At 44.1% G+C, this 24,497-nt stretch overlaps 1 protein-coding gene across 3 annotated transcripts in view; it reads right to left on the bottom strand.

Moving 5' to 3' along the window:
* LOC144501480 (uncharacterized) overlaps positions 1 to 23,806 on the bottom strand; it is an 83,682-nt gene extending 59,876 nt beyond the window's left edge. Inside the window, exons 1-5 of one of the 3 annotated variants that reach the window (XM_078225268.1) lie at positions 23,571 to 23,786; positions 11,223 to 11,330; positions 2,876 to 2,957; positions 2,641 to 2,716; positions 1,538 to 1,694 (exon numbers count right to left, since the gene is read on the bottom strand). In XM_078225268.1, the coding sequence (XP_078081394.1) occupies positions 1,538 to 1,694; positions 2,641 to 2,716; positions 2,876 to 2,891 (249 nt within the window). In that variant the 5' untranslated portion in view covers positions 2,892 to 2,957; positions 11,223 to 11,330; positions 23,571 to 23,786. Of the gene's footprint in view, positions 1 to 1,537; positions 1,695 to 2,640; positions 2,717 to 2,875; positions 2,958 to 11,222; positions 11,331 to 23,570 lie in introns of all 3 variants that reach the window. The other 2 variants (XM_078225266.1, XM_078225267.1) reach the window with 2 other exon arrangements.
* Between the last annotated feature and the right edge of the window lie 691 nt (positions 23,807 to 24,497).

The raw sequence follows: 24,497 nt of genomic DNA, 5'->3' as shown, positions 1-24,497 counted from the left end.
CTGTCAATAATATATTACTTCCTCTGTTCAGCTTGTTTGTAGTTATGTGTTGTAGCTTCATCATGACAGTACTTAAATGTTTAGATATGCTTGTTGCTGCTCCTGAAATGCTGTCCCAGACTCACCACTGAAGCATGTTTGGTCCCCTGGATTGATAGTTATGGTAGTGTGAGGGATATGTGGGAGCATGATGTTATAGATTGGGTGCAATAAAATTCTGTTGTAGCTGATAGCCCACAGCACCTCATGGATGCTCAGTTTTGAGGTACTAGAATTGTTCTCAATCTATTTTATTTAGCATGGTGATAATTCCACACAACATGATGGACAGTGTCTTCAGTGTGAAGGTGGGACTTCGTTTCACAAGCTGCTCCTACACAGTCGTGGACAGATACATCTGTGACAGTTAGATTGGTGAGGACGAGGTCAAGTAGATCTTTTCCTTATTTATCTTATATCTAAGATTCTGCCGCAAGCTCAGTTTCACAGGTATGTCCATCAGGACATGGCCAGCTGGGTCAGAGTATTGCAACTGCGTCAACCTTGGTGATGGGCATTTAAGTCCCTTACCTAGAGTACATTCTGTTCCCGTGGCACCCTCAGTGCTACTTCAAGTGGTTTTCAACATGAAAGGGTACTGATTCATTAGCTGAGGGAGGGTGGTAGGCAGTAATCAGCAGGAGGTTTCTTTGCCCATGTTTGACCTGATGCCACAAATCTTTATAGGGTCCAGGATCAATGTTGTGGGACAGGACATATTCAAGGATGGTGATGCTGGAGTCCGGGACAATGCTGCAAGCTTTGATTTGGTGAATATGGCAAGTCAGGTTGTTGCTCGACTCGTCTGTTGGGACAGCTCTCCCTATTTTGGCACAGGCTCCCAGTTGTTCGTGAGGAGAACTTTACAGGGGCGACTGGGCAGGTTGTTCCTTTATCATTTTCAATTCCTACGTCAATGCCAGATGGTCCAACCTATTTCATTCTTCTTTGAATTTTCTGCAGTTTTTTAGTACAACTGGAGTAGCTAGTCAGGTCTTTCAGAGGGCAGTTAAGAAATAACCACATTGTGTGTGACTGGAATCACATTCAGGTCAGACTGGGTAGGGATAGCAGATTTATTTTCCTCAGGCACATTAATGAACCTGATGGGTTTTTACAACAATCTGGAAGTGTGGAAATGTAACAATCTGTGAATTATAAGTCCAGTAATATGACCACTGTGATATTATCCCCTCATCTAAAAGATGTCATCTCTGACAGTGAAGCACTCCCTCAATATTGCACAAGAGCATTAACTTTGATTTTTGCGCTCAAGTTAACCAGCTGACTGAGAGGAGTGTGTTCCACCTGAGCCATGGCTAACACTGGGGATTGGAGGGGAATGTATGAGACAGGTTGAAGGTTTGTTTGAGGAAGCAGTGGAGCTACACCTGACGAAGGACAGAATGATATGTGAGAAGGAGATGATACAGAGTTTGATTAAAGGGTGAAGAGATGTGTGAGAAGGTATGCAGTAAGGAGTAATGGGTGCAGTTACCTCTAATAGTCTTGGTGTGTGACGAAGATGTTGTACTGTAATTGCCAGGGTCTTTTGATTCAGGGCCTGTCGGATATAATGCCGGCCTCGACCTTGTGCTGTCAGCACCTTTTTGCAGGCAATGGTTTTCTCCAAGGCCACTGAGAGCTGAGCCAACCTGAGAAAATAGGAAAGCATACCATTAATTCATGCATAAAGGCTACAGCAACTATGTAGAAAGAGAGATGTAGCATTAAACTTAAATATCCAAAAGTTGCTGTTTGAGTTACGTTGCTCCACCATAATACCTTGCGAAAGTGATACCTCACTATCTGTCTCCTGATTGAAATTCATTGAACTTCATAAAATGACTACATTTGCTTTGTAATTATGAACTAAACTCACCACAGAAAATTAAGGCTTGCTCATTCCCGTCTAAGCACCTTTTCATCAACCTCTCTGGCACTGAAAATTAATTACTAAAGTGCAGTCTCTTTCCTTCAGATGCAAATTGTTGAAAATTTTCAAAATGTAAATGTAAATTTTAATTTTATATCTGTTTCTCTCTCTTGAACCCATCTTTCTTTCCTACTCTATGTCTCTCTGTGCCTAATTTGACATTGAATTCACCCACTCTAATTTACACTTCCATCTCCATTCTTTTGCTATTATTTTCAGAATCCTTATAAGGGGATGTCTAAATGCTTTGTTTAAAGTTTACAAAGTTTATTTATTAGTGTCACAAGTAGGCTCATATTAACACTGCAATGAAGTTACTGTGAAAATCCCCTAGTCGTCACACTCCGACACCTGTTTGGATACACTGAGGGAGAATTCAGCATGGCCACTGCACCTAACCAGCACTTTCAGACCGTGGGAGGAAACCCAAGCAGACACGGGGAGAATGTGCAGGGTCCGTACAGACAGTGACCCAAGTCAGGAATCAGCAGGAACAGATACAAAAGTAACTGTAGGGAATTGGATTAGTACTTGAAGGGGAAAAAAATTGCAGTGCTCTAGGGAAAGATGAGTGGAGAGAGATGAATTGGACTCTTTCAAATAGCCAGCTGAGTGGTCTCCTCTTACGCAAAAAAATTCTCTGAAAATAATTAATAACATATTACCTGCCACAAGGATCCAGCTGTGGAAGTTGCTCAACCCAATACCAGTAATCTCTCCTTCTCAGGCCTAGGACCGGCTCTGTAACAAGGCAATGATATCATTAAGAACAGGAGTAATTTACTCCTTTTCTTTTCTCTTTCTCTCTTTTACTTCAGCTCCACCTTACAAAATATTTAACTCATCCAAAACCGCAGTCACTAGCCTACTGATCTGAATCTTATCCCCTACATTGGTTACCTGTCCCTCGGTACATTTAGTTCAAAATCTTCCTCATCTTCAAATCACTCCACGGCCTTACTCCAACCAACCTCTGCAATCTCTTTGAGAGAAATGAGAAACACAGTCAAACAGTAAGAAGGAATATACATAGTTATAAGAGATACAGAGAGACAGAGAACATTTGAGTGCAATGTTCCCACTAATGTTTCTTTGAGTGTATGGCCCCTTTAAATCTTTTGCTAGAACACACACAACCGTTAATTTAAAAGGGGCCAATTTGTGCACGGTCTGCACCCAGCTTAGAGGGAACATTATTTTGAGTATGTGACAGAAAACAGGAAAGAATGAAAGAAAGAGTGCATGACAGAGAGAGAGAGAAAGCATGACAATCAGCCCTTCCTCTAAAACATTCCCATTGTGCCAGCCTTTTCCAATGGCTCCCTCCAACACCTTCATCTCTTCTCAACATGAAGGCCCCAGCCCACCTGAGGTCCTATGCGGTCTGTTCAAAACCAGATTGCTACAACCAGTTTTTAATATGGAAATAACATGTTCACTGTACATGCAATGTCCTGACTTGTATGCTGATTGTACATATACTGTGTATGTTGGTGGTACACTGACTATGTGTTAACTGTATATTGACACCATGCATATTGCCTGTAAGTGCTGACACTGTACACACTAATTGCATTTATTGATGTACGTGCTTACTGTATGAGCTGACTGTAGACAGGTAAGAGTAATGGCAGATTAACCTGGCTGACAGCTGAGAATTTAGAGACGACAAACTTCAGCTGGGACAGACTCTCTTATCCTGCTATTCTCCAACCCTGCACCTCTCCCAACCCCCTCAGTAAAACAGATTTCTGCAGCCACTTCATTGCTACCACCTCCACCCTCACTCCAATCCTTTTGTAGCATATTGGACTCTTGAATGCTACTAATCCCAGGGCCCTCACACCCCATGCTTCACTTATTGCTATCACACTGTCACCCACGCTGCCCTCTTCCTGCGTCCCCTAACGTTTCCCAGCAGTTAGTGTCCATATGCAACAAGACCTGAACAATATTCAAGCTTGTTTTGATGAGTAGCAAGTAACATTTGTGCCACACAGGTGCCAGTCAATGACCATCTCCAACAAGAAAAATCTAAGCACTGCCCCATGACATCCAATGGCATTATCATTGCTGAATCTCCCACTATCAACATTGACCAGAAACTGAACTGGAGCAGCCATATAAATACTGTGGCGACCAGAGCAGGTCAGAGGCAGAGAGTAATTCATCTCCTGATTCCCAAAGTCTGATCACCATCTACAAGGCACAAGTCAGGAGTGTGATGGAATACTCTCCACTTGCCTGGATGAGAGTGACTCCAAGAAAAGTTCAAGAAACCGGACGCCATCAGGAGAAAGTAGCCCGCTTGACTGGCACTCCATCCACCATAACAATATTCAGTCCCTTCACACCGCAGTGGCAGCAGTGTATAGCATCTACAAGATGCACCAACTCACCAAGGCTCCTTCAACGGCACCTACAAACCAGCGACCTCTCCCACTGTTATGTATGTGGTGTCTGTCTATTTAAAACAGTACAGACTAAGAGGGTCACCTTACTTGAGGGAACAATGGGAACCGAGAGTTAGAGATCATACCAGAGAAAGTGAGTAGTACTGAAACCATGTGCTAAGCATTTAAGGTCTGGAGCTCTGCTCTAGGGCAGCCCTGTGCTGCAAAACCCTCCTGTACCATGGTTTCTCTTTATCAATAGAACATTACAGCGCAGTACAGGCCCTTTGGCCCTCGATGTTGCACCGACCTGTGAAACGAATCTGAAGCCCATCTAACCTATACTATTCCAATATCATCCATATGTTTATCCAATGACCCTTTAAATGCCCTTAATGTTGATGAGTCCACTACTGCTGCAGGCAGGGCATTCCACGCCCTTACTACTCTGAGTAAAGAACCTACCTCTGACATCTGTCCTATATCTATCAGCCCTCAATTTAAAGCTATGTCCCCCTCATGCTAGCCATCACCATCCGAGGAAAAAGACTCACACTGTCCACCCTATCTAATCCTCTGATCATCTTGTATGCCTCTTTTAAGTCACCTCTTAACCTTCTTCTCTCTAACGAAAACAACCTCAAGTCCCTCAGCCTTTCCTCATAAGACCTTCCCACCATACCAGGCAGCATCCTGGTAAATCTCCTCTGCACCCTTTCCAATGCTTCCACATCCTTCCTATAATGCGGCGACCAGAACTGTGCGCAATACTCCAAGTGCGGCTGCACCAGAGTTTTGTACAGCTGCAACATGGCATCATGGCTCCAAAACTCAATCCCTCTACCAATAAAAGCTAACACAACCCTATCAACCTGGGTGCCAACTTTCAGGGATCTATGCACATGGACGCCGAGATCTCTCTGCTCATCCACACTACCAAGTATCTTACCATTAGCCCAGTACTCTGTATTCTTGTTACTCCTTCCAAAGTGAATCACCTCACACTTTTCCACATTAAACTCCATTTGCCACCTCTCAGCCCAGCTCCCTTATCTATGTCCCTCTGTAACCTGCAACATCCTTCCGCACTGTCCACAACTCCACCGACTTTAGTGTCATCCGCAAATTTACTAACCCATCCTCCTACGCCCTCATCCAAGTCATTTATAAAAATGACAAACAGCAGTGGCCCCAAAACAGATCCTTGCGGTACACCACTAGTAACTGAACTCCAGGATGAACATTTCCCATCAACCACCACCCTCTGTCTTCTTACAGCTAGCCAATTTCTGATCCAAACCGCAAAATCACCCTCAATCCCATGCCTTCGTAATTTCTGCAATAGCCTACCGTGGGGAACGTTATCAAACACTTTACTGAAATCCATATACACCACATCAACTGCTTTACCCTCATCCACCTCTTTGGTCACCTTCTCAAAGAACTCAATAAGGTTTATGAGGCACGACCTACCTTTCACAAAACCGTATTGACTATCCCTAATCAAATTGTTCCTTTCTAAATGATTATAAATCCTATCTCTTATAATCCTTTCCAAAACTTTGCCCACAACAGAAGTAAGGCTCACTGATCTATAATTGATGATATGGTCTATATAATTGATGATGTGGTCTATAATTACCAGGGTTGTCTCTACTCCCCTTCTTGAACAAGTGGACAACATTTGCTATCCTCCAGTCTTCTGGCACTATTCCTGTCGACAATGACGGCATAAAGATCAAAGCCAAAGGCTCTGCAATCTCCTCCCTAGCTTCTCAGAGAATCCTAGGATAAATCCCATCCGGCCCAGAAGACTTATCTATTTTCACACTTTCCAGAATTGCTAACACCTCCTCCTTATTAACCTCAATCCCGTCTAGTCTAATAGCCTGTATCTCAGTATTCTCTTTGACAACATTGTCTTTTTCCTGTGTGAGTACTGACGAAAAATATTCATTTAGCGCCTCTCCTATCTCTTCTGACTCCACGCTCAACTTCCCACTACTGTCCTTGACTGGCCCTCATCTTACCCTAGTCATTCTTTTATTCATGACATACCTATAGAAAGCTTTAGGGTTTTCCTTGATCCTACCTGCCAAAGACTTCTCATGTCCCCTCCTGGCTCTTCTTAGCTCTCTCTTCAGGTCCTTCCTGGCTAACTTGTAACTCTCAAGCGCCCTAACTGAGCCTTCACGTCTCATCTTTACATAAGTCTCCTTCTTCCTCTTCACAAGAGATTCAACTTCTTTAGTAAACCATGGTTCCCTCGCTCGACCACTTCCTCCCTGCCTGACAAGTACATACTTATCAAGGACACGCAGTAGCTGTTCCTTGAACAAGCTCCACATTTCAATTGTGCCCATCCCCTGCAGATTTCTTCCCCATCCTATGCATCCTAAATCTCTCCTAATCGCATTATAATTTCCTTTCCCCCAGCTATAACACCTGCCCTGCGGTATATACCTATCCCTTTCCATTGCTAAAGTAAACGTAACCGAATTGTGGTCACTATCACCAAAGTGCTCACCTACCTCCAAATCTAACACCTGGCCTGGTTCATTACCCAGTACCAAATCCAATGTGGCCTCACCTCTTGTTGGCCTATCTACATACTGTGTCAGGAAACCCTCCTGCACACATTGGACAAAAACTGACCCATCTAAAGTACTCGAACTATAGCGTTTCCAGTCAATATTCGTAAAGTTAAAGTCCCCCATAACAACTACCCTGTTACTTTCGCTCCTATCCAGAATCATCTTTGCAATCCTTTCCTCTACATCTCTGGAACTTTTCGGAGACCTATAGAAAACTCCCAACAGGGTGACCTCTTGTTTCCTGTTTCTAACCTCAGCCCATACTACCTCAGTGGACGAGTCCTCATCAAACGTCCTTTCTGCCACCGTAATACTGTCCTTGACTAACAATGCCACACCTCCACCTCTTTTACCACCTTCCCTGCTCGTACTGAAACATCTAAACCCCGGAACCTGCAACAACCATTCCTGACCCTGCTCTATCCATGTCACCGAAATGGCCACAACATCGAAGTCCCAGATACCAACCCATGCTGCAAGTTCACCCACCTTATTCCGGATGCTCCTGGCGTTGAAGTAGACACACTTCAAACCGCCTTCCTGCCTGCCAGTACACTCCTGCGACCTTGAAACCTTATTCATGACCTCACCACTCACATCCTCCTGTACACTGGAGCAACAATCCAGGTTCCCATCCCCCTGCCGAATTAGTTTAAACCCTCCTGAAGAGCATTAGCAAATTCCCCCCCCAGGATATTGGTACCCCTCTGGTCCAGGTGAAGACCATCCCATTTGTAGAGGTCCCACCTACCCCAGAATGAGCCCCAATTATCCAGGTATCTGAATCCCTCCCTCCTGCACCATTCCTGTAGCCACGTGTTCAGCTGCTCTCTCTCCCTATTCCTTTCCTCGCTAGCACGTGGCACGGATAACAAACCAGAGATAACAACTCTATTTGTTCTAGCTCTAAGCTTCCACCCTAACTCCCTGAATTTCTGCCTTACATCCCCATCTCTTTTCCTACCTATGTCTTGGGTGCCTATGTGAACCACGACTTGGGGCTGGTCCCCCTCCCCCTTAAGGATCCCGAAAACACGATCCGAGACATCATGGACTCTGGCACCTGGGAGGCAACACACCAGCCGCGAGTCTCTCTCGTTCCCACAGAATCTCCGATCTGTCCCCCGAACTATGGAGTTCCCAATGACTAATGCTCTACTCCTCCCCCCCTTTCCCTTCTGAGCAACAGAGACAGACTCTGTGCCAGAGACCTGTACCCTATGGCTTACCCCTGGTAAGTCATCCCCCCCCCCAACAGTATCCAAAACGGTATACTTGTTATACAGAGGAACAGCCACAGGGGATCGCTGCACTGACTGTTTCTTACCCCTTCTAACAGTAACCCAAGTATCCTCAATCCTAGGAGTATAAACCTCCCTGTAGCTTTTATCTATAACTGCCTCTGCCTCCCGAATGATCCTGAGTTCATCCAGTTCCAGCTCCAGATCCCTAACACGGTCTTCAAGGAGCTGGAATTGGGTGCACTTCCTACAGGTGTACTCAGCTGGGACACTAATGGTGTCCCTCACCTCAAACATCCCACAGGAGGAACATTGCACTGCCTGCACTGACATCCCTGCTAACTTCCCGAACTAAGAAACGAAAGAAAAGAAAAAAAAAAGCTCACCTGCTCTCACACCAAGTCTTTTTTTTTAGGTTAGAGGAGGGGGGAGGGTGGGAGGTTCTACATGTGTAGAGTCTCGGGTTACCTCCCCGTTCAAATTTATTTGGGCAAAAAAAACCGTCCCAGGTCTCCCTGCGGCCGACTTCCGGTTTCCCGTTTTCTGTTGCTCAGGAAAAAAAAACAACTCCGAAAAAAGTAAGTAAAAATAAATTCAGCTTACCTTATCTTATCTTCCAGTTCTGCCCTCCAAAAATCACTCCCCTCTCTGCCCGCTCCACCAGAAGAATGAGAATAAATCCCTTTTGTTCCTAACAGAGGCTGAAATCTCTTGACAATGCTAGAATGCCTCAACATAACACCATCCTAAAAGCGCAAGGGCAGCAGACACATGGGAACACTACCAACTGCAAGTTCCCCTCCAAGCCACACACCATCATGACTTGGAAATATATCTCCATTCCTTCACTGTCACTGTCCCTAAAAGCACTGTGATTGTACCTACACAGCATAGATAGACTGCAGTGGTTCAAGAAAGCAGCTCACCATCACTTAGCGTAGCCTAGCTAGCAACACCCACATGCTGCGAATGAAAAGAAATAACGGCCTGTGAATTTTCCCTCCTGACATTCTCCCAGTTTGTGACCTTCCACCTCCCAATACAGAGACACTTGGTCCTTGCCTCTCATGTTGATCGACCCCAGACTCCGGTACTGTTATGCCTGGGATTTTCCCCAACTACTGCCAGGCTCAAGAACTACCTAGTTAAATAAATCTCACATTCCATCCCCTGCACTCTGTACTGTCAAACCAAAGGACCACTCCAATGCTTCTGAAGCTCGAAAGCCCCTATTAATGCTGCCATTCCTGACAACCCGCCATGCTCATTGCCCCTAAACTCTACCTCTCACTTATGTTACCTCCAGGCTTCCTGTGCTTCAGGCTTTGGAAAGATGAGAGATTAAATTTACATAGAGGTAAAAATACTTGTACTAATAATGAAGGCCACTCATTCACACTTGTCATGAGCAAATTAACAAATATTGAGAAACTGGAGCCAAGACAGCAGTTAAAAACCCACAGTAGCATGTAATAAAATGACACTTCAACAACAGGTTGGCAGGGTGGCAGTGTGGAGTTTGCAAATTCTCCCCGTGTCTGTGTGGGTTTCCTCCGGGTGCTCCGGTTTCCTCCCACAGTCCAAAGATGTGCAGGTTAAGTGGATTGGCCACATTAAATGTAAATGTGTGGGGATAGGGCATGGGCGGCATACGATTCTCCTTTGGAGACTTGGTGCAGACTCAATGGGCCAAATGGCCTCTTTCTGCACTGTAGGAATTCTATGATTCTAACAGTTACTATAGTTACTGTTGCTGTGGTTAAAAGCAATTTTGGAGAATGTGATGAGGTGGTTCATAAATACAAGTTTTTGCTTTGAGGTACATCAGGTTCCATAGCGAGGATATACCATTAATAGCTTTCTGTTGAACTGGCAAGTGCCCTCAATACATTCTGATTTTCCCTCCAGTTCTCTAGCTTCCATTGCTGAAAGTGCTGACTACTGCAGCAGTACTGTTCCAAAAGCTTATAAAGGTGTCTGGTAACCCACCCCAGGCAGCTTTCCTGTATGTGAATATCTGTATGCTATTCAACTGCTGAAGGAATCATGACATAGCCAACCAATCCTTATCCTTTAACCACGTGTATGTACTTTTTGACAAAGGCCACTGGATAGCAATCCAGAACAGGAATTTGAGCTAAAGTTTTACCTGACAAGCCCAGGGATGGGTGAGGACTGGGGTCTGAGGGTGGTAGTATGGGGGGATGCTGGAAATTGTCGCCATAGTTGTAATTAGTTAACCCAGCAAAGTCCAGTGTTCACCTGGAGGACCTTCTGCTTGTTGGTGGGAGGTGCTACGCTTTACATGGACATTAATCTGAGGTCCTATCTGTCCTCTCAACTGAATATAAAAATCCCATAACACTATTCAAAGAATAGTCCCTGGCCAATATTTATCCTTCAACCAACATCACTGATGCGCGACAATCAAGCACGAGGTACAAGGCTTCAGCGATTGAAGGCTTTTATTGACAAACAATGGAACTATCTAAACACGAGTACACCATTCCAGACTGGAGGGGTCCCGCCTGAGCAGAGGGTCTTATACCTCTCCCAGGAGGCGGGGCCCGACCGGGATGTGCCATAACAGCATCCACCACAGGTATATTAATCCCACAGTGTAAACACCCTAGCCCAACAACAACATTATAACAACCCCACAGTGTCAACACCCTAACCCAACAGCAACATTGGAATAACCCCACAGTGGTAACCAACGATGGTTCACCACAATCACTAAAATACATAACTTTACCATTGAACGTATCGCTGTTTATGGAGCTTGCTGTGTGCAAAGTGGCTGTCATGTTTTATAAATCACAACCGTGACTGCCTTTCAATAGTAATTCATTGGAACATCCTAAGACTGTAAAAGGCACTTTATAAATGTAAAACCCTATTTTATTTAGTTCACATTGTTCGATCACATTGATCCATCAGGAACTTGAGCAATTTGGTGAAGAAATGAAGCATTCTGAAATGTGAAATGCCACGCCAGACTGCGTTGACTATTACTCACGCCTGATTCCCTTTCGCAGGATAACCTCTAGAATATCACACATGGAGGCGAGATGAGGGTTACAATCTGTGATGGGATCCGTGTCTTCCTGGATGCTCAGGATGCATGCTGTTGAGAAAACAGAACGACTCCTATCACATTGGTGCAGGTGATTATACTGGAAAGTCAGTCTTGGGCACGAGAATAAAATGCAACACATAAGTGGTTCAAATGGTTCAGAGTTCAGTTGCCAACCTGTGCTGAGTTAGTGGGGACTGTACCTCTGAGCTACCAACCTTCAGACACTTTAACTCATTTGGAACTCTGCTGCGCCTATCCTAACTTGCACCAAGGCCCATTCACTGATCATCCCTTTCCCTGTTATAATTCACTGCTCGTTCACCGAACAGAGGAGAAGTCTGAAACCAATCTTTCCTCAACATAAGTTTATTCACATAACCCAGATGGCACAGTGTAACCCACCCCCACCCAGTGCAAACTTGTTCTGAGATATATTTAAGAATAATGCCCAAATCTTTCCCCAATTAGTAATAGCTGTTCTGACTTACAACTAGAGCATGCACTTCATTGTGACAGGATTGCAACGTTAACAGTGCCTGCTGACATTCTATAGCTCCTGACCTGTCAATGCCTCAAATTTAAAATTCCTAGCCTTGTTTCCAAATCCCTCTATTGCCTCGCCTCACTCTTATCTCTGCAAATTCCTCCTACAAACCTTTGGGATTCTGTGATGCACCAATTTTGACCTTTTGCACAATTTCATTCCTCCGTTATAGGATGTTAATTTTAAATTGTGGTTAGTTATATGGTGATTGGTATTAACTGGGAATTCACTTGTGTTCCTATAAGTAACAGAGGTGAATGCTTGTATCGTATACTTTGTATAGTCCGGCACTCTAACAGGTGGAATTCTCTATTAACCGGAATTTTCCCCTAATACGAATCGTCACTTCACCAACCGGAAGCAATTATGAAGTTACAGTATCTGGAACTCATACCTGTGTACTGTATTATTTTACACTTTATGTTTTAATGTACTGTTGAAGATTAGAAATAAAAAGAATACTGTTCTTTACTTCTGAGTAATTGCATATTAGTTCGTGTTAGATGTATTATTCAATATTCTATTGATAAATGGAACGCTTTATTAACTGGCATTTTTGATTAACCGGCAGCACCATTCCCCATGCATACCAGACAATAAAGATATGTAAATAAATGTTTATAGAAGTGTGTAAAATTGTCTCCAGTTCTATCCTCCATCAACTGGCTTTTTGGAATATAATATGATAACAGAGGAGATTCATAGAATCATAGAAACCCTACAGTGCAGAAGGAGGCCATTCGGCCTATCTAGTCTGCACAGACCACAATCCCACCCAGGCCCTATCCTCATATCCCTACATATTTACCTGATAATCCCTCTAACCTCCGCATCTCAAGACTCTAAGGGGCAATTTTTAGCATGGCCAATCAACTTAACCCGCACATCTTTTGGACTGTGGGAGGAAACTGGAGCACCCGAAGGAAACCCACGCAGACACGAGGAGAATGTGCAGACTCCACACAGACAGTGACCCAAGCTGGGAATCGAACCCAGGTCCCTGGAGCTGTGAAACAGTAGTGCTAACCAATGTGCTACCGTGCCGCCCTAATTACCGTGCCAAGATGTAGATTGGGAACTAAGAAAAAATGCAGACGGAAACTACAATCCTAGGGGCCGGTTAACTTATTTCAGTAAATTAGTCTGAAAATGATCACACTTTCCTGAAAATCACCATCCACGCTTACTTACAGGATAAAAGTCCTCAACTAACTGTTTTACAAAAAGAAACACATATGAATAAATTGTTAGGCGTCCTAGAAAAGGGAGGTTTCAAATGTAATGTGCAGAATCATAGAATTCCTACAGTGCAGAAGGAGGCCATTCAGCCCCTCAAGACTGCACCGACTCTCTGACAGAACATCTTACCCAGGCCCCTCTTTGAATGTCTCCCATAACTGAACAATGGGAGGCATTCAAAGAAGAGATGGTTTGGATACAGTGGACACATTCCCATGAGGGGGAAGGATATCCAAAGCTACAGCTTGCTGGATAACTAAAGATATAGGAGTTAAAATGAGACAGAAAAAGGAGGCTAATGACATTTGTAAGATTCATAACGTACTGCAGAATGAAACTGAATAAAGAAAGGAGAAAGTCTAGAAAAATGGAACAAGCAGAGCAAAGAAAAAGTTATGAGAACAGGTTAGAGGTTAACATTGAGAGGAACCCAAAAGTTTCTTATTAGGACACAATTGGTAAATGAGTAGTCAAAGGAAGGGGGACAATTAGGGATCAAAAAAAAGTAATATTCTTGAGATCTAGGGCTTGATTGAGCTACTAAATGAGTACTTTGCATCTGTCCTCATGGAAGAGGATTGCTGCCAGCATAGCAGTAAAGGAGAAAGCAGTAGTAATACTGGATTGGATAAAAATAAAGAGGTGCTTAAAAGGTTGGCAATCCTCAATGTAGAAAGGTCCTGATTACTGAGGTAAATAATTTTGTTCCAAAGCTTATCTTTCAATATATATTTTCAATGTTTTTTGTATTCATTTATGGGATGTCACTGCCCATCCTGGTTGCCCTCGAACCACTACAGTCCATGCGTCGTTGGAACATCCATAGTACTCATTGTGCAGTGAACCCAAAGGATGTCAAGAAGGTATTTTACTAACCATATTCATGTTTCTATCTTGATAGAATATGTATTAGGCAGTCTGCAATATGATAAATGAGAAGAAGAAAAATAAATCAATCCAATACTCTTTTTTACCAGAGAACTACATTCAACTTCCACAGGTCTGAGCATCTTTGGGACACTTACTATTAACAAAATGAATGCATTCTGAGATCCCTTGATAATTTTATTTGAGTTTTATAACATATTTTTATATTTTTAAAAGTAACAATTTGTGTTTATATACCTCCTTTACTGCAGTAACCATCCTAAGGCACTTCACAGATGTTATCAAAACACCTTTGGCACCAAACTACAAAAGCAGATATTCGAAGAGGTGAGACGTATGTTTTAAAGAGTGTCTATAGGCGGCGAGAGAGGCAGAGAGGTTTATGGAGGGAATTCCAGAGTTAAGACCCTAGACAGTTTAAGGCACAATTTTACCAAATTTTGGAGAATCAATACAAAAGCAGAATACTATAGAACTGTGCAAGATCAACAACTTGATACATTAACTCTGTTTCTCCCACATGCTGCTAAACTTGTTGAGTATTTCCAGCATTTCCTGTTTTGCATTCTGAAGAATCAAAAATACAGAACAGGTTGATCCTGATTTGTTTCAATTGAGGTTTATTTCACTGAGACACCATACTTTCTCGGCCTTAACAGTCGAATGGCCCATCAGGCAGGAATTCTGCTATGTCACTGCTTTCTCAAGGCTGACAATGGGATGGGCCAGGTGTAAACTCATACTCGTCAGTTTGCTATCAACCAGTTGAAGACCAACCTGGAATAAAGCCATAAGAGCAAATCAGCCAGCTATCTGATGGTGAAGGTTATCTGCTATCAGTTTTCTAATATCTGTCTGTTCTAAGCTAGACACAATATGTTACCCAATGCAGTATATTGATAATTCCACTGTACTCTTGCAATATCCAGTTAGCAATGTACCCCTGCCGTATTCATAATATTACAATATATTTATTAGTAAAGCATTATACCAAACAGAACTGTCCTTTTTCAGAGATAAATCCCACCTATCCACTTTCTTAGAATATTCAACACTATTGGTTACATTAATATTTAATGTACAATAGGATGATGCTATGAAATGAAATATGAACATGAGAGAGAACAAAGCCCAAAAGTTAATGGAACAACAGTCACAGAGGGACCAATGGCACAATGAGGTTACCGAAATAATGGGATAATAATGAACAACGGGTTGGTGAGAAGTCATATGATGTGACTTGGTTAGAAGTGGAGTGCCAGGCTCTGTCAAATGTGCCCATGGTCAAGACAAATAATTTACTCAAGTTTTCCAGACCAGAATGCCAAAGTTATGTAATGTGGACAACAAAATCATCAGTATATTAGCCAATCAGCTGCGACACTGCATCATTGCTGCTTATGTGCCACCAGTTACTGCACCACATGCATTTAAGAGAGTGACATCACTACAGCACACATACATTACACTCACCAACAGCTCTGCTTCTACTTTCAGTATTTACCATCAGCACGGTTTCCTATTTTAGGACTCACAAAAACATTGTTTCTCTTTTTAATCCTTACCAACAAGACTGTTCCTCCTTTTAGTATCCTGCAAAAACATGAAACATGGCATCTCCTTCTGAAAGCAATATTCAGCTCATACCAATATCATCATCACAAGACTTTAGGAACAGGAGTAAGTCATTCAGTCCATCAAGCCTGCTCTGCCATTTAATACAATCATGGCTGATCGAACATGTCAATGCCTTTAATCCACATTATCCCATAACTCTTTACGTTATGTAATCAGAAATCTATCAATCTCTACTTTAAACATACTCAATAACTGAGCTTCCACAGCCCCCTGGCGTAGAGAATTCCAAAGATTCACAACCCCCTGTGTAAAGAAATTTCTTCTCATCTCAGTTCTAAGTGGCATCCCCCTTAATTTGAAATTGTACCCCCGATTCTGGATTCCCCAACAAAGGGAAACATTTCACCCGCATCTATCCTATCTATTCCTTTAAATATTATATTAAATATAATTCGCAGTGGCATCATTACGCCAAAGATGTGTGGGTTAGGTTGATTGGCTATGCTAAATTGACCCTTAGTGTCAGGGGATTAGCAGTGTAAATATGTGGGGTTACGGGGATAGGACCTGGGTGGGATTATTGTCGGTGCAGGCTCAATGGGTCAAATGGCCTCCTTCTGCACTGTAGGGATTCTATAAAATATTTTGTATGTTTCAATGACATCACCTCTCATTCTTTGAAACTCTAGAGAACACAGGCCCAGTTTGTCCAATCTCTCTTCATAAGACAGTCCCACTATCCCAGGGACAAGTTTGGTTTTTTTATTCATAGAATCATAGAAACCCTACAGCACAGAAAGAGGCCATTCGGCCCACCGAGTCTGCACCGACCACAATCCCACCCAGGCTCTACCCCCATATCCCAACGTATATACCCACTAATCCCTCTAACCTACGCATCTCAGGACACTAAGGACAATTTTAGCATGGCCAATCAACCTAACCCGTGTCACAAGTCAGCTTAGATTAACACTGCAATTAAGTTACCGTGAAAATCACCTAGTCATCACACTCCGGCACTTCTTCAGGTATACTGAGGGAGAATTTAGCATGGCCAATGCACCTAACCAGCATGTCTTTTGGATTGTGGGAGGAAACCGGAGCACCCAGAGGAAATTGACACAGACACGGGGAGAACATGCAAACTCTACACAGACAGAGGGTAGCAGTGGAAGGGTGCGTTTCTGAATGGAGGGTTGTGACAAGTGGTGCTCCTCAGGGATCAGTGCTGGGACTTTTGCTGTTTGTAACATGTATAAATGATTTGGAGGAAAATGTAACTGGTTTGATTAGTAAGTTTGCGGATGACACAAAGGTTGGTGGATTTGTAGATAGCGATGAAGACCATCAGATGATACAACAAGATATAGATCAGTTGGAGACTTGGGCGGGAGAGATGGCAGATGGAGTTTAATCAGAACAAATGTGAGGTAATGCATTTTGGAAGGTCTAATACAGATAGGAAATACACAGTATATGGCAGAACCCTTAAGAGTACTGATAGGCAGAGGGATCTGGGTGTACAGGTACACAGGTCACTGAAAGTGGCAACGCAGGTGGAGAAGATAGTCAAGAAGGCATACGGCATGCTTGCCTTCATCGGCTGGGGCACTGAGTTTAAAAATTGGCAAGTCATGTTGCAGCTTTATAGAACCTTAGTTAGGCCGCACTTGGAATATAGTGTTCAATTGTGGTCACCACACTACCAAAAGGATGTGGAGGCTTTGGAGAGGGTACAGAAAAGATTTACCAGGATGTTTCCTGGTATGGAGGGCATTAGCTACGAGGAGCGGTTGGAGAAACTAGGTTTGTTCTCACTGGAACGACAGAGGTTGAGGGGCGACATGATAGAAGTCTACAAAATTATGAGGGGCATGGACAGAGTGGATAGTCAGAAGCTCTTTCCCAGGGTTGAAGAGTCAATTACTAGGGGGCATAGGTTTAAGGCGTGAGGGGCAAGATTTAAAGGAGATGTACAAGGCAAGTTTTTTACCCAGAGGGTGTTGGGTGTCTGGAACTCGCTGCCGGGGGAGGTCGTGGAAGCAGATACTTTTAAGGGGCGTCTTGACAAATACATGAATAGGATGGGAATGGAGGGATATGGTCCCTGGAAGGATAGGGGGCTTTAGTTCAGTCGGACAGCATGGTCGGTGCAGGCCTGGAGGGCCGAAGGGCCTGTTCCGGTGCTGTAATTTTCTTTGTTCTAGACAGTGACCTGAGGCCAGAATTGAACCTAGGTCCCTGGTGCTGTGAGGCAGCAATGCTAACCACTGTGCCACTATGCTTCCTTAGTGAAAACAAACCATTTTTCTATTCCCCCATTATAAATTCTCCTGACTCTGTCTGTAATGGACTACATCTGTCTTAGCCAAACGTTTCCTTGTTACGTGACTATAGAAGCTGGTACAGTCTGTTTTTATACTAGATTGCATTCATATTGTATTCTCTCTTTCTTTATCAGTTTCTTGACCTTCCTTTGCTGCATTCTAAAAACCTCCCAATTGCCAAATTTACTACTATTTCTGACAACTTTATAAGCCTTTTCTTTTAATCTTATACAATCCTTAACTTCCTTTGTCAGCCACGGTTGATTGGCTTGATTTGGGTTTTTGCACTCTGAAGGAATGTATAGATGCTGTACGCTATGTAATAATATGGAATGTATAGGTGCTTGTACGCTATGTAATGGTTCTCTGAAGACTATCCATTGCCTATGCACAGTCATACCCTCTAATGTATTTTCTCAATCCATCTCAGCCAATTTATCCCTCATACCTTCATAATTTCCTTTATTCAACTTTAACACCTTGACTTCAGGTTGAACTTCCTTACTTTCAATCATAATGTAAAATTCTATCATGTTGTGATCACTCATCCTTAAAGGTTCTTTTACGACGAGCTTACATTTCTATTACATAACACTCGATCTGGAATAGTGTGTCCTCTAGTTGGCTCCTCAACATACTGTTCTAGAAACACACTCCAGAAACTCATCTTCCTCAGCACTAGTGCTTACTTGGTTTATCCAGTCTATGTGCAGGTCGAAGTCACCCATGATCACAGTATTGTAAATGCTACATGCTTCTCTCATCTCCTGATTAATACTGTGCCCCACATTACCATTAAGAATCAGAATCACAGAATACTACAGTGCAGAAGAGGCCCTTCAGCCAATCGAGTCTACACCGACGCATGAAAAGCCCTGACCTGTCCACCTAATCCCACTTACCAGCACTTGGCCCATAGCCTTGAATATTATGGCGTGCCAGGTACTTTTTAAATGATGTGAGGCATCCCGCCTCCGTCATCCTTCCATGCAGCGCTTTCCGGATCTTCACCGCCCTCTGGGTAAAAGCGTTTTGCCTCAAATCCCTCCTAAACCTCCCACCCCTCACTTTTAACTTGTGTCCCCTCGTGACTGACCCTTCAACTAAGAGAAACAGCTGCTCCCTATCCACCCTGTCCATACCCCTCATAATCTTGAACACCTCAATCAGATCGGCCCTCAGTCTTCCCTGCTCCAGAGAAAACAACTCAAGCCTAGCCAACCTCTCTTTATAACTTAAATGTTCCATCCCAGGCAACATAAGGGGAGGCGATGGCCTAGTGGTATTATCTCTATGCTACTAATCCAGAAACTCAGTTAATGTTCTGGGGATCTGGGTTCAAATCCTGCCTTGGCAGATGGTGGAATTTGAATTCAATAATCAAAAAAAAAATCAAGAATTTACTTGATGATCATGAAACTGTTGTCAATTGTCGAAAAAACCCATCTGGTTCATTAATGTCTTTTTGGGAAGGAAATCTGCTGTCCTTACCTATTCTGGCCAACATGTGACTCCAGAGCCACAGCAATGTGGTTGACTCTCAACTGCCCCCTGAAATGGCCTAGCAAGCCACTCAGTTCAAGGGCAAATAGGGATGGGCAATAAATGCTGGCCAGCCAGCGACACCCATGTCCCACAAATGAATTTAAAAAAACATCCTGGTGAATCTCCTCTGCATCCCTTCCAGTGAATTCATGTCCTTCCTATAATGTGGCAACCAGAACTGCACACAGTACTCAAGCTGTGGCCTCACCAAAGTTCTATACAACTCCAACATGACCTCTCTGCTTTTGTAATCCATACCCCGATTGATAGGGGCAAGTGTGCCATATGCCTTTTTCACCACCCTATTAACCTGCCTTTCCGCCTTCAGAGATCTATGGACAAACACACCAAGGTCCCTTTGTCCTTCGGAACTTCCCAGTGTCAGACTTTTCATAGTATACTTCCTTGTCAAATTACTCATTCTAAAGTGTATTACTTCACACTTTTCAGGGTTAAATTCCATCTGCCACTTAACCGCCCATTTGACCATCTCGCCTATATCTTCCTGTAACCCACGACACTCAACGTCACTGTTAATAACTATTTTAAGCAACTCCAATCAATGCCCACTTGGTGCAACGCCAAACAAAACTTGTAAAAACATCCAGTGACACCCAGTCTTTTCAAATTAAGAGGTGTGTCTGGGATGAGCATTTTGAGATACAAAACAGTATGGTGATGTATCAATGGCATTGAGTATCATTGCCAACACATTCAAGTGTATTAAGTTTATTGATTTTTGCTTTAGCCTATTGTTGCCAAAATACAAAATAATCCTAGTTACAACAGACAGTGTGAGAGATCGAGAAGAACAGCCATCTTTCAGATTAAGGCCCTGGATCTCAAATCGATGTAGCAGATCCCATAGCGCTATTTCACAGAAGAGCAGGAGTTCTGCTAATATTTATCAGCCAACCAACATCACTGAAGCAAAACCAGTAATGTGGTCTTTCTCACATTGCTGTTTGTTGGGCCTTGTTTTGAGCAAGTTGGCTGCAGCATTCCCCAACATTATAACAGTAAGTTCAAAAATGATTTCATTGGCTATAGAAATGCAAGTCCTTTTCTTTTTCTGGGGAGTACAGTCAGAATAACATTAACAATAGATTGGCAAAGGCACTCTGTCTTTGCTGGAGAATAATGTCACTCTCTGAAAAGTATGCTATCTCCAGTGAGATCACTCCATGTTTCAACATCTTGATTTTAAATTTTTATCCTTGCTTTCAAATCCCCCCATAGCCTCATCCATCCCTATCTCTGTAATCTCCACCAGCCCCAGAACCCTCTGAGATATCTGCGCTCTTCCAATTCTAGCTCTTGAAGTTTTAAGAGCTGCACCATTGATGGTCGTGCCTTCTGTTGCTTAGACCCCAAACTCTGCAATACCCTCCCTACAACATTCCACCTCGCTTTTCTCATTTAAGACACTCCTTAGAACCTACCTCTTTGACCAAGCTTTTGGTCACCTGACCCAATATCTCCTTTCGTGTCTGAGTCTCATATATAGGACTTGGAAGCAGGAGAAGGCCATTCAGCCCTTTGTGTCTGCTCTGCTATTCAGTAAGATCACGGCTGATCTGGTTATCTCTGAACTCCATTTTGCCATCTGTCCTCCACAACCCTTGACATCCTTTCATGGAATCCCTACAGTGCAGAAGGAGGCCATTTGACCCATTGACTCTGCACAGACTCTCTGAAAGGCCCACCCTCTGCCCTATCCCTGAAACACTACAAGTGTAACTGTATGGTTTCTTAGGCCATTTAAGATGGAAGAGTCAAACACTTTGCTGCAGGTCTGGAGTCACCTATAGACCAGACAAGGATGGTTGATTTCCTTCCCTAGAAGACATTATTAGCGAGTCAGTTGAGTTTTTACTACAATCTTCAAGGCCACTTCTGTAATCTCCAGATGTTTTAAAAACCTGAATTCACAGTGGGATTTAAATTCACATTCTCTGGATTACTAGTCCAAGTTTCTCATATAACCACTGCATCACCATACTGCCTGTAATTATGTGAGCCCAGAGGAAAAACAAATCCAAGACTGCCAAGATGGCAAATACGTCAGTTTGTAACCATGAATTAAAATATGTTCTTTGTTTACTCAAATCACATACTGGGTTTGGCAACCCCACCCTTCTTGATTTAAGACTGCAGTCAGGTTTTTCAAAACAGAATTCTAGTTGTATCTACTTCCTTGGTTTCTGATGGACTGTTGCCAATGCTTGATTAAGGTGCATGTTGGCCATTATTTTATGTTTACAGCAAATTTACATAGGAACAGGAGGCCATCCAGTCCCTCTAACCTATTCCACTATTAAATCAGATCCTGGAGCACCTATACTTCAACTCATTTTCCAGCCTTTGCACTTGACACTATTACCTAACAAAAATCTATCAATCTCATTTCCACTAGCCAATATGTGAAAAGGTGCTTCCTGATTTCACTTCAGTGTCTTATGGACTCCCCAATCAGAGGAAATAGTTTACCTCATCACGTCCTTTCATAAAAGTTTAAAGACCTCAAGTAGCACCAGCAACATTTATTAACAATGTCTTCCATAAACAATCATAATTTGTGTTGGTTTTGAATTTAGGAAAATGACAACAGTGGGACTGACCAGCCCTCACATCACATGGACTGGCTACTGAAAATTGGGCTGTGTCAGCCCCCAGTTTGTTTCTACTTTTAGATGGAGGGAATAAGAGGGAGACAGCGAGAAATTGAGTGTGGGGAAACAGGGAAAGAAAGATGGAGACTGTGGAAAGGGAAATAGGGAGGGTGGAAAGTGGAAGTAAACACAAATAGAAACATAGTCTGAAAGAATGGAAATCAGGGAAATGGACAGTGAATGGGAAAGGGAATGATACATGAAATTGGAAAGATACAGAGATTCACTGACAGAGAATGAGACAGAGGAGAATAAGGGGCACTGTGCAGAGGAAAGAGAAGACAAGAGGGAAAGGTGAAAGTGGCTAGCATGTGGTCCACAGAACAGAGTAACATACAGTTCTAGCCCAACTCAATTCAATTTATGACTCACTAAAATAAGCAAAATAATGTGAATGCTGGAATCTGAAACAAAAACAAAGAATACTGGAAAAACTCGGCAGGGAGGGAGAGAAAACGAGTTCTCTCTCCACAGATGCTGCCAAATCTGTTGAGTTTTTCCAGCATTCTCTGTCTTTGTTTCAATTTATTACTCTACTGCCCTGGCTGTATATTTTCTTCTACAAGTAACTGAGATAATAAGCATACTTACATGCTGAGTCAGCTAATACACCCTAAATCCATCTTAATTTTCTCACTATTTTAACAGCATTGATTTCTTTGATTAACAAAATGAAACAAGAACACAATTATGATTCTCTTGTAAACACTGAAAACTTCATATAAATGAGATGCTTTGCAGTCCAGTGGCTTTGTACTGAGGGAGTGCAGCACTGTTTGAGGTGCTGTTTCAGGTGGGATGTTAAACCAAAGCTCCATCTTCCTGCTCTGGTGGATGTAAAAGATCTAAAGGCACTATTTTGAAGAGCAGGGGAGTTACCCCTGGTGCCCTGGTCAATATTTATCCCTCATTCAACATCATAAAATCAGACTAGCTGATCATTATTCTGTTGCTGTTTGTGGGAGTTTGCCCAGCGCACACTGGCTGCTGTTTCCAACAGTGACTATTAACACTTCAAATGTACTTCTTTGGCTGTAAAGTGCCTTGAGGCGTCCAGGAGTCAGTGAAAAACACCATACAAGTGAAAATGTTCTTGTTTTCACTCAAATATCAAATAACACCCATTCGAGCCTGTGTATAAAGAAACACTGGATCCTCTCTCCCCACCCTGAAGCCTCTGACAGTGGGGTTTAAATTCTCAGTTATCCCACTGCGAATGGAAGTGGGCAGAGGCCAAGCAAGGCACTGGCATGTCCAAAGCAGCCTGTCCACCCTGCCTGCCTGCCAGCCAACCCCAGTGACCTGGCCCACCACTGACAACCACCCTCCACCCACTGCAGTTACCACAGCCGCCCCCAGCTGGAGGCCCCTCTCCCCTCCCCACGCAGGCCCCTCCCCCGCTTCAGGCCCCACCCGCCCTCCCCCAGCACCGCCCCCTGCCGCCGGCCCCCTCGCTGCCTCCCCTGCCTGGGTCGCTGGCCGCTGCCGCACTCACTCTTCAAGGCGCTGAGCAGCGGCTCCTTCCTCGACATTTTCCTTTCCCGAGTGCGGCTCGATCCACCGGAAGCTGCCAATCTATCCCTCCCCAATCGACCTAGCCCAGCCCGACCCGGCCTCCCTCATGGGCCCGACACTCCCTCACACACCGGGCCGCCCGGAGGGAGGAAGCGAGGCCTTTGATGCCACTTGTCAATCAGCTGCCGGCCGGGATTTTGTGGAGAACTGTCAATCAGCGGTTGGGCGGGGATAGCCCCTGTCAATCATTGGATGGGCGGGGATAGCCCCTGTCAATCAGCGGATGGGCGGGGATAGCCGCTGTCAATCAGCGGGTGGGCGGGGATAACCACTGTCAATCAGCAGGTGGGCGGGGATAGCCCCTGTCAATCAGCGGGTGGGCGGGGATAGCCCCTGTCAATTAGTGGGCTGGGCGGGTAAACCCCTGTCAATCAGCAGGTGGGCGGGGATAGCCCCTGTTAATCAGCGGGTGGGCGGGGATAACCACTGTCAATCAGCAGGTGGGCGGGGATAGCCCCTGTCAATCAGCGGGTGGGCGGGGATAGCCCCTGTCAATCAGTGGGCTGGGCGGGGATAGCCCCTGTCAATCAGCGGGTAGGGCAGGGATAGCCCCTGTCAATCGGGTTGGGTGGGGATAGCCCCTGTCAATCAGCGGGTGGGCGGGGAAAGCCCCTGTCAATCGGGTTGGGCGGGGATAGCCCCTGTCAATCAGCGGGTGGGCGGGGACAGCCCATGTCAATCAGCGGGTTGGGCGGGTATAGCCCCTGTCAATCAACGGGCTGGGTGGGGATAGCCCCTGTCAATCAGCGGGCTGGGCGGGGATAGCCCCTGTCAATCAGCGGGCTGGGTGGGGATTGCCCCTGTCAATCAGCAGGTGGGCGGGGATAGCCCCTGTCAATCAGCGGGC

This window comes from Mustelus asterias, chromosome 12 (genome assembly GCF_964213995.1).
Source record: "Mustelus asterias chromosome 12, sMusAst1.hap1.1, whole genome shotgun sequence".
NCBI lineage: Eukaryota > Metazoa > Chordata > Chondrichthyes > Carcharhiniformes > Triakidae > Mustelus > Mustelus asterias.
Note: the sequence above shows the minus strand (reverse complement) of the source record. Positions and strands in the feature narration are given on the sequence as shown.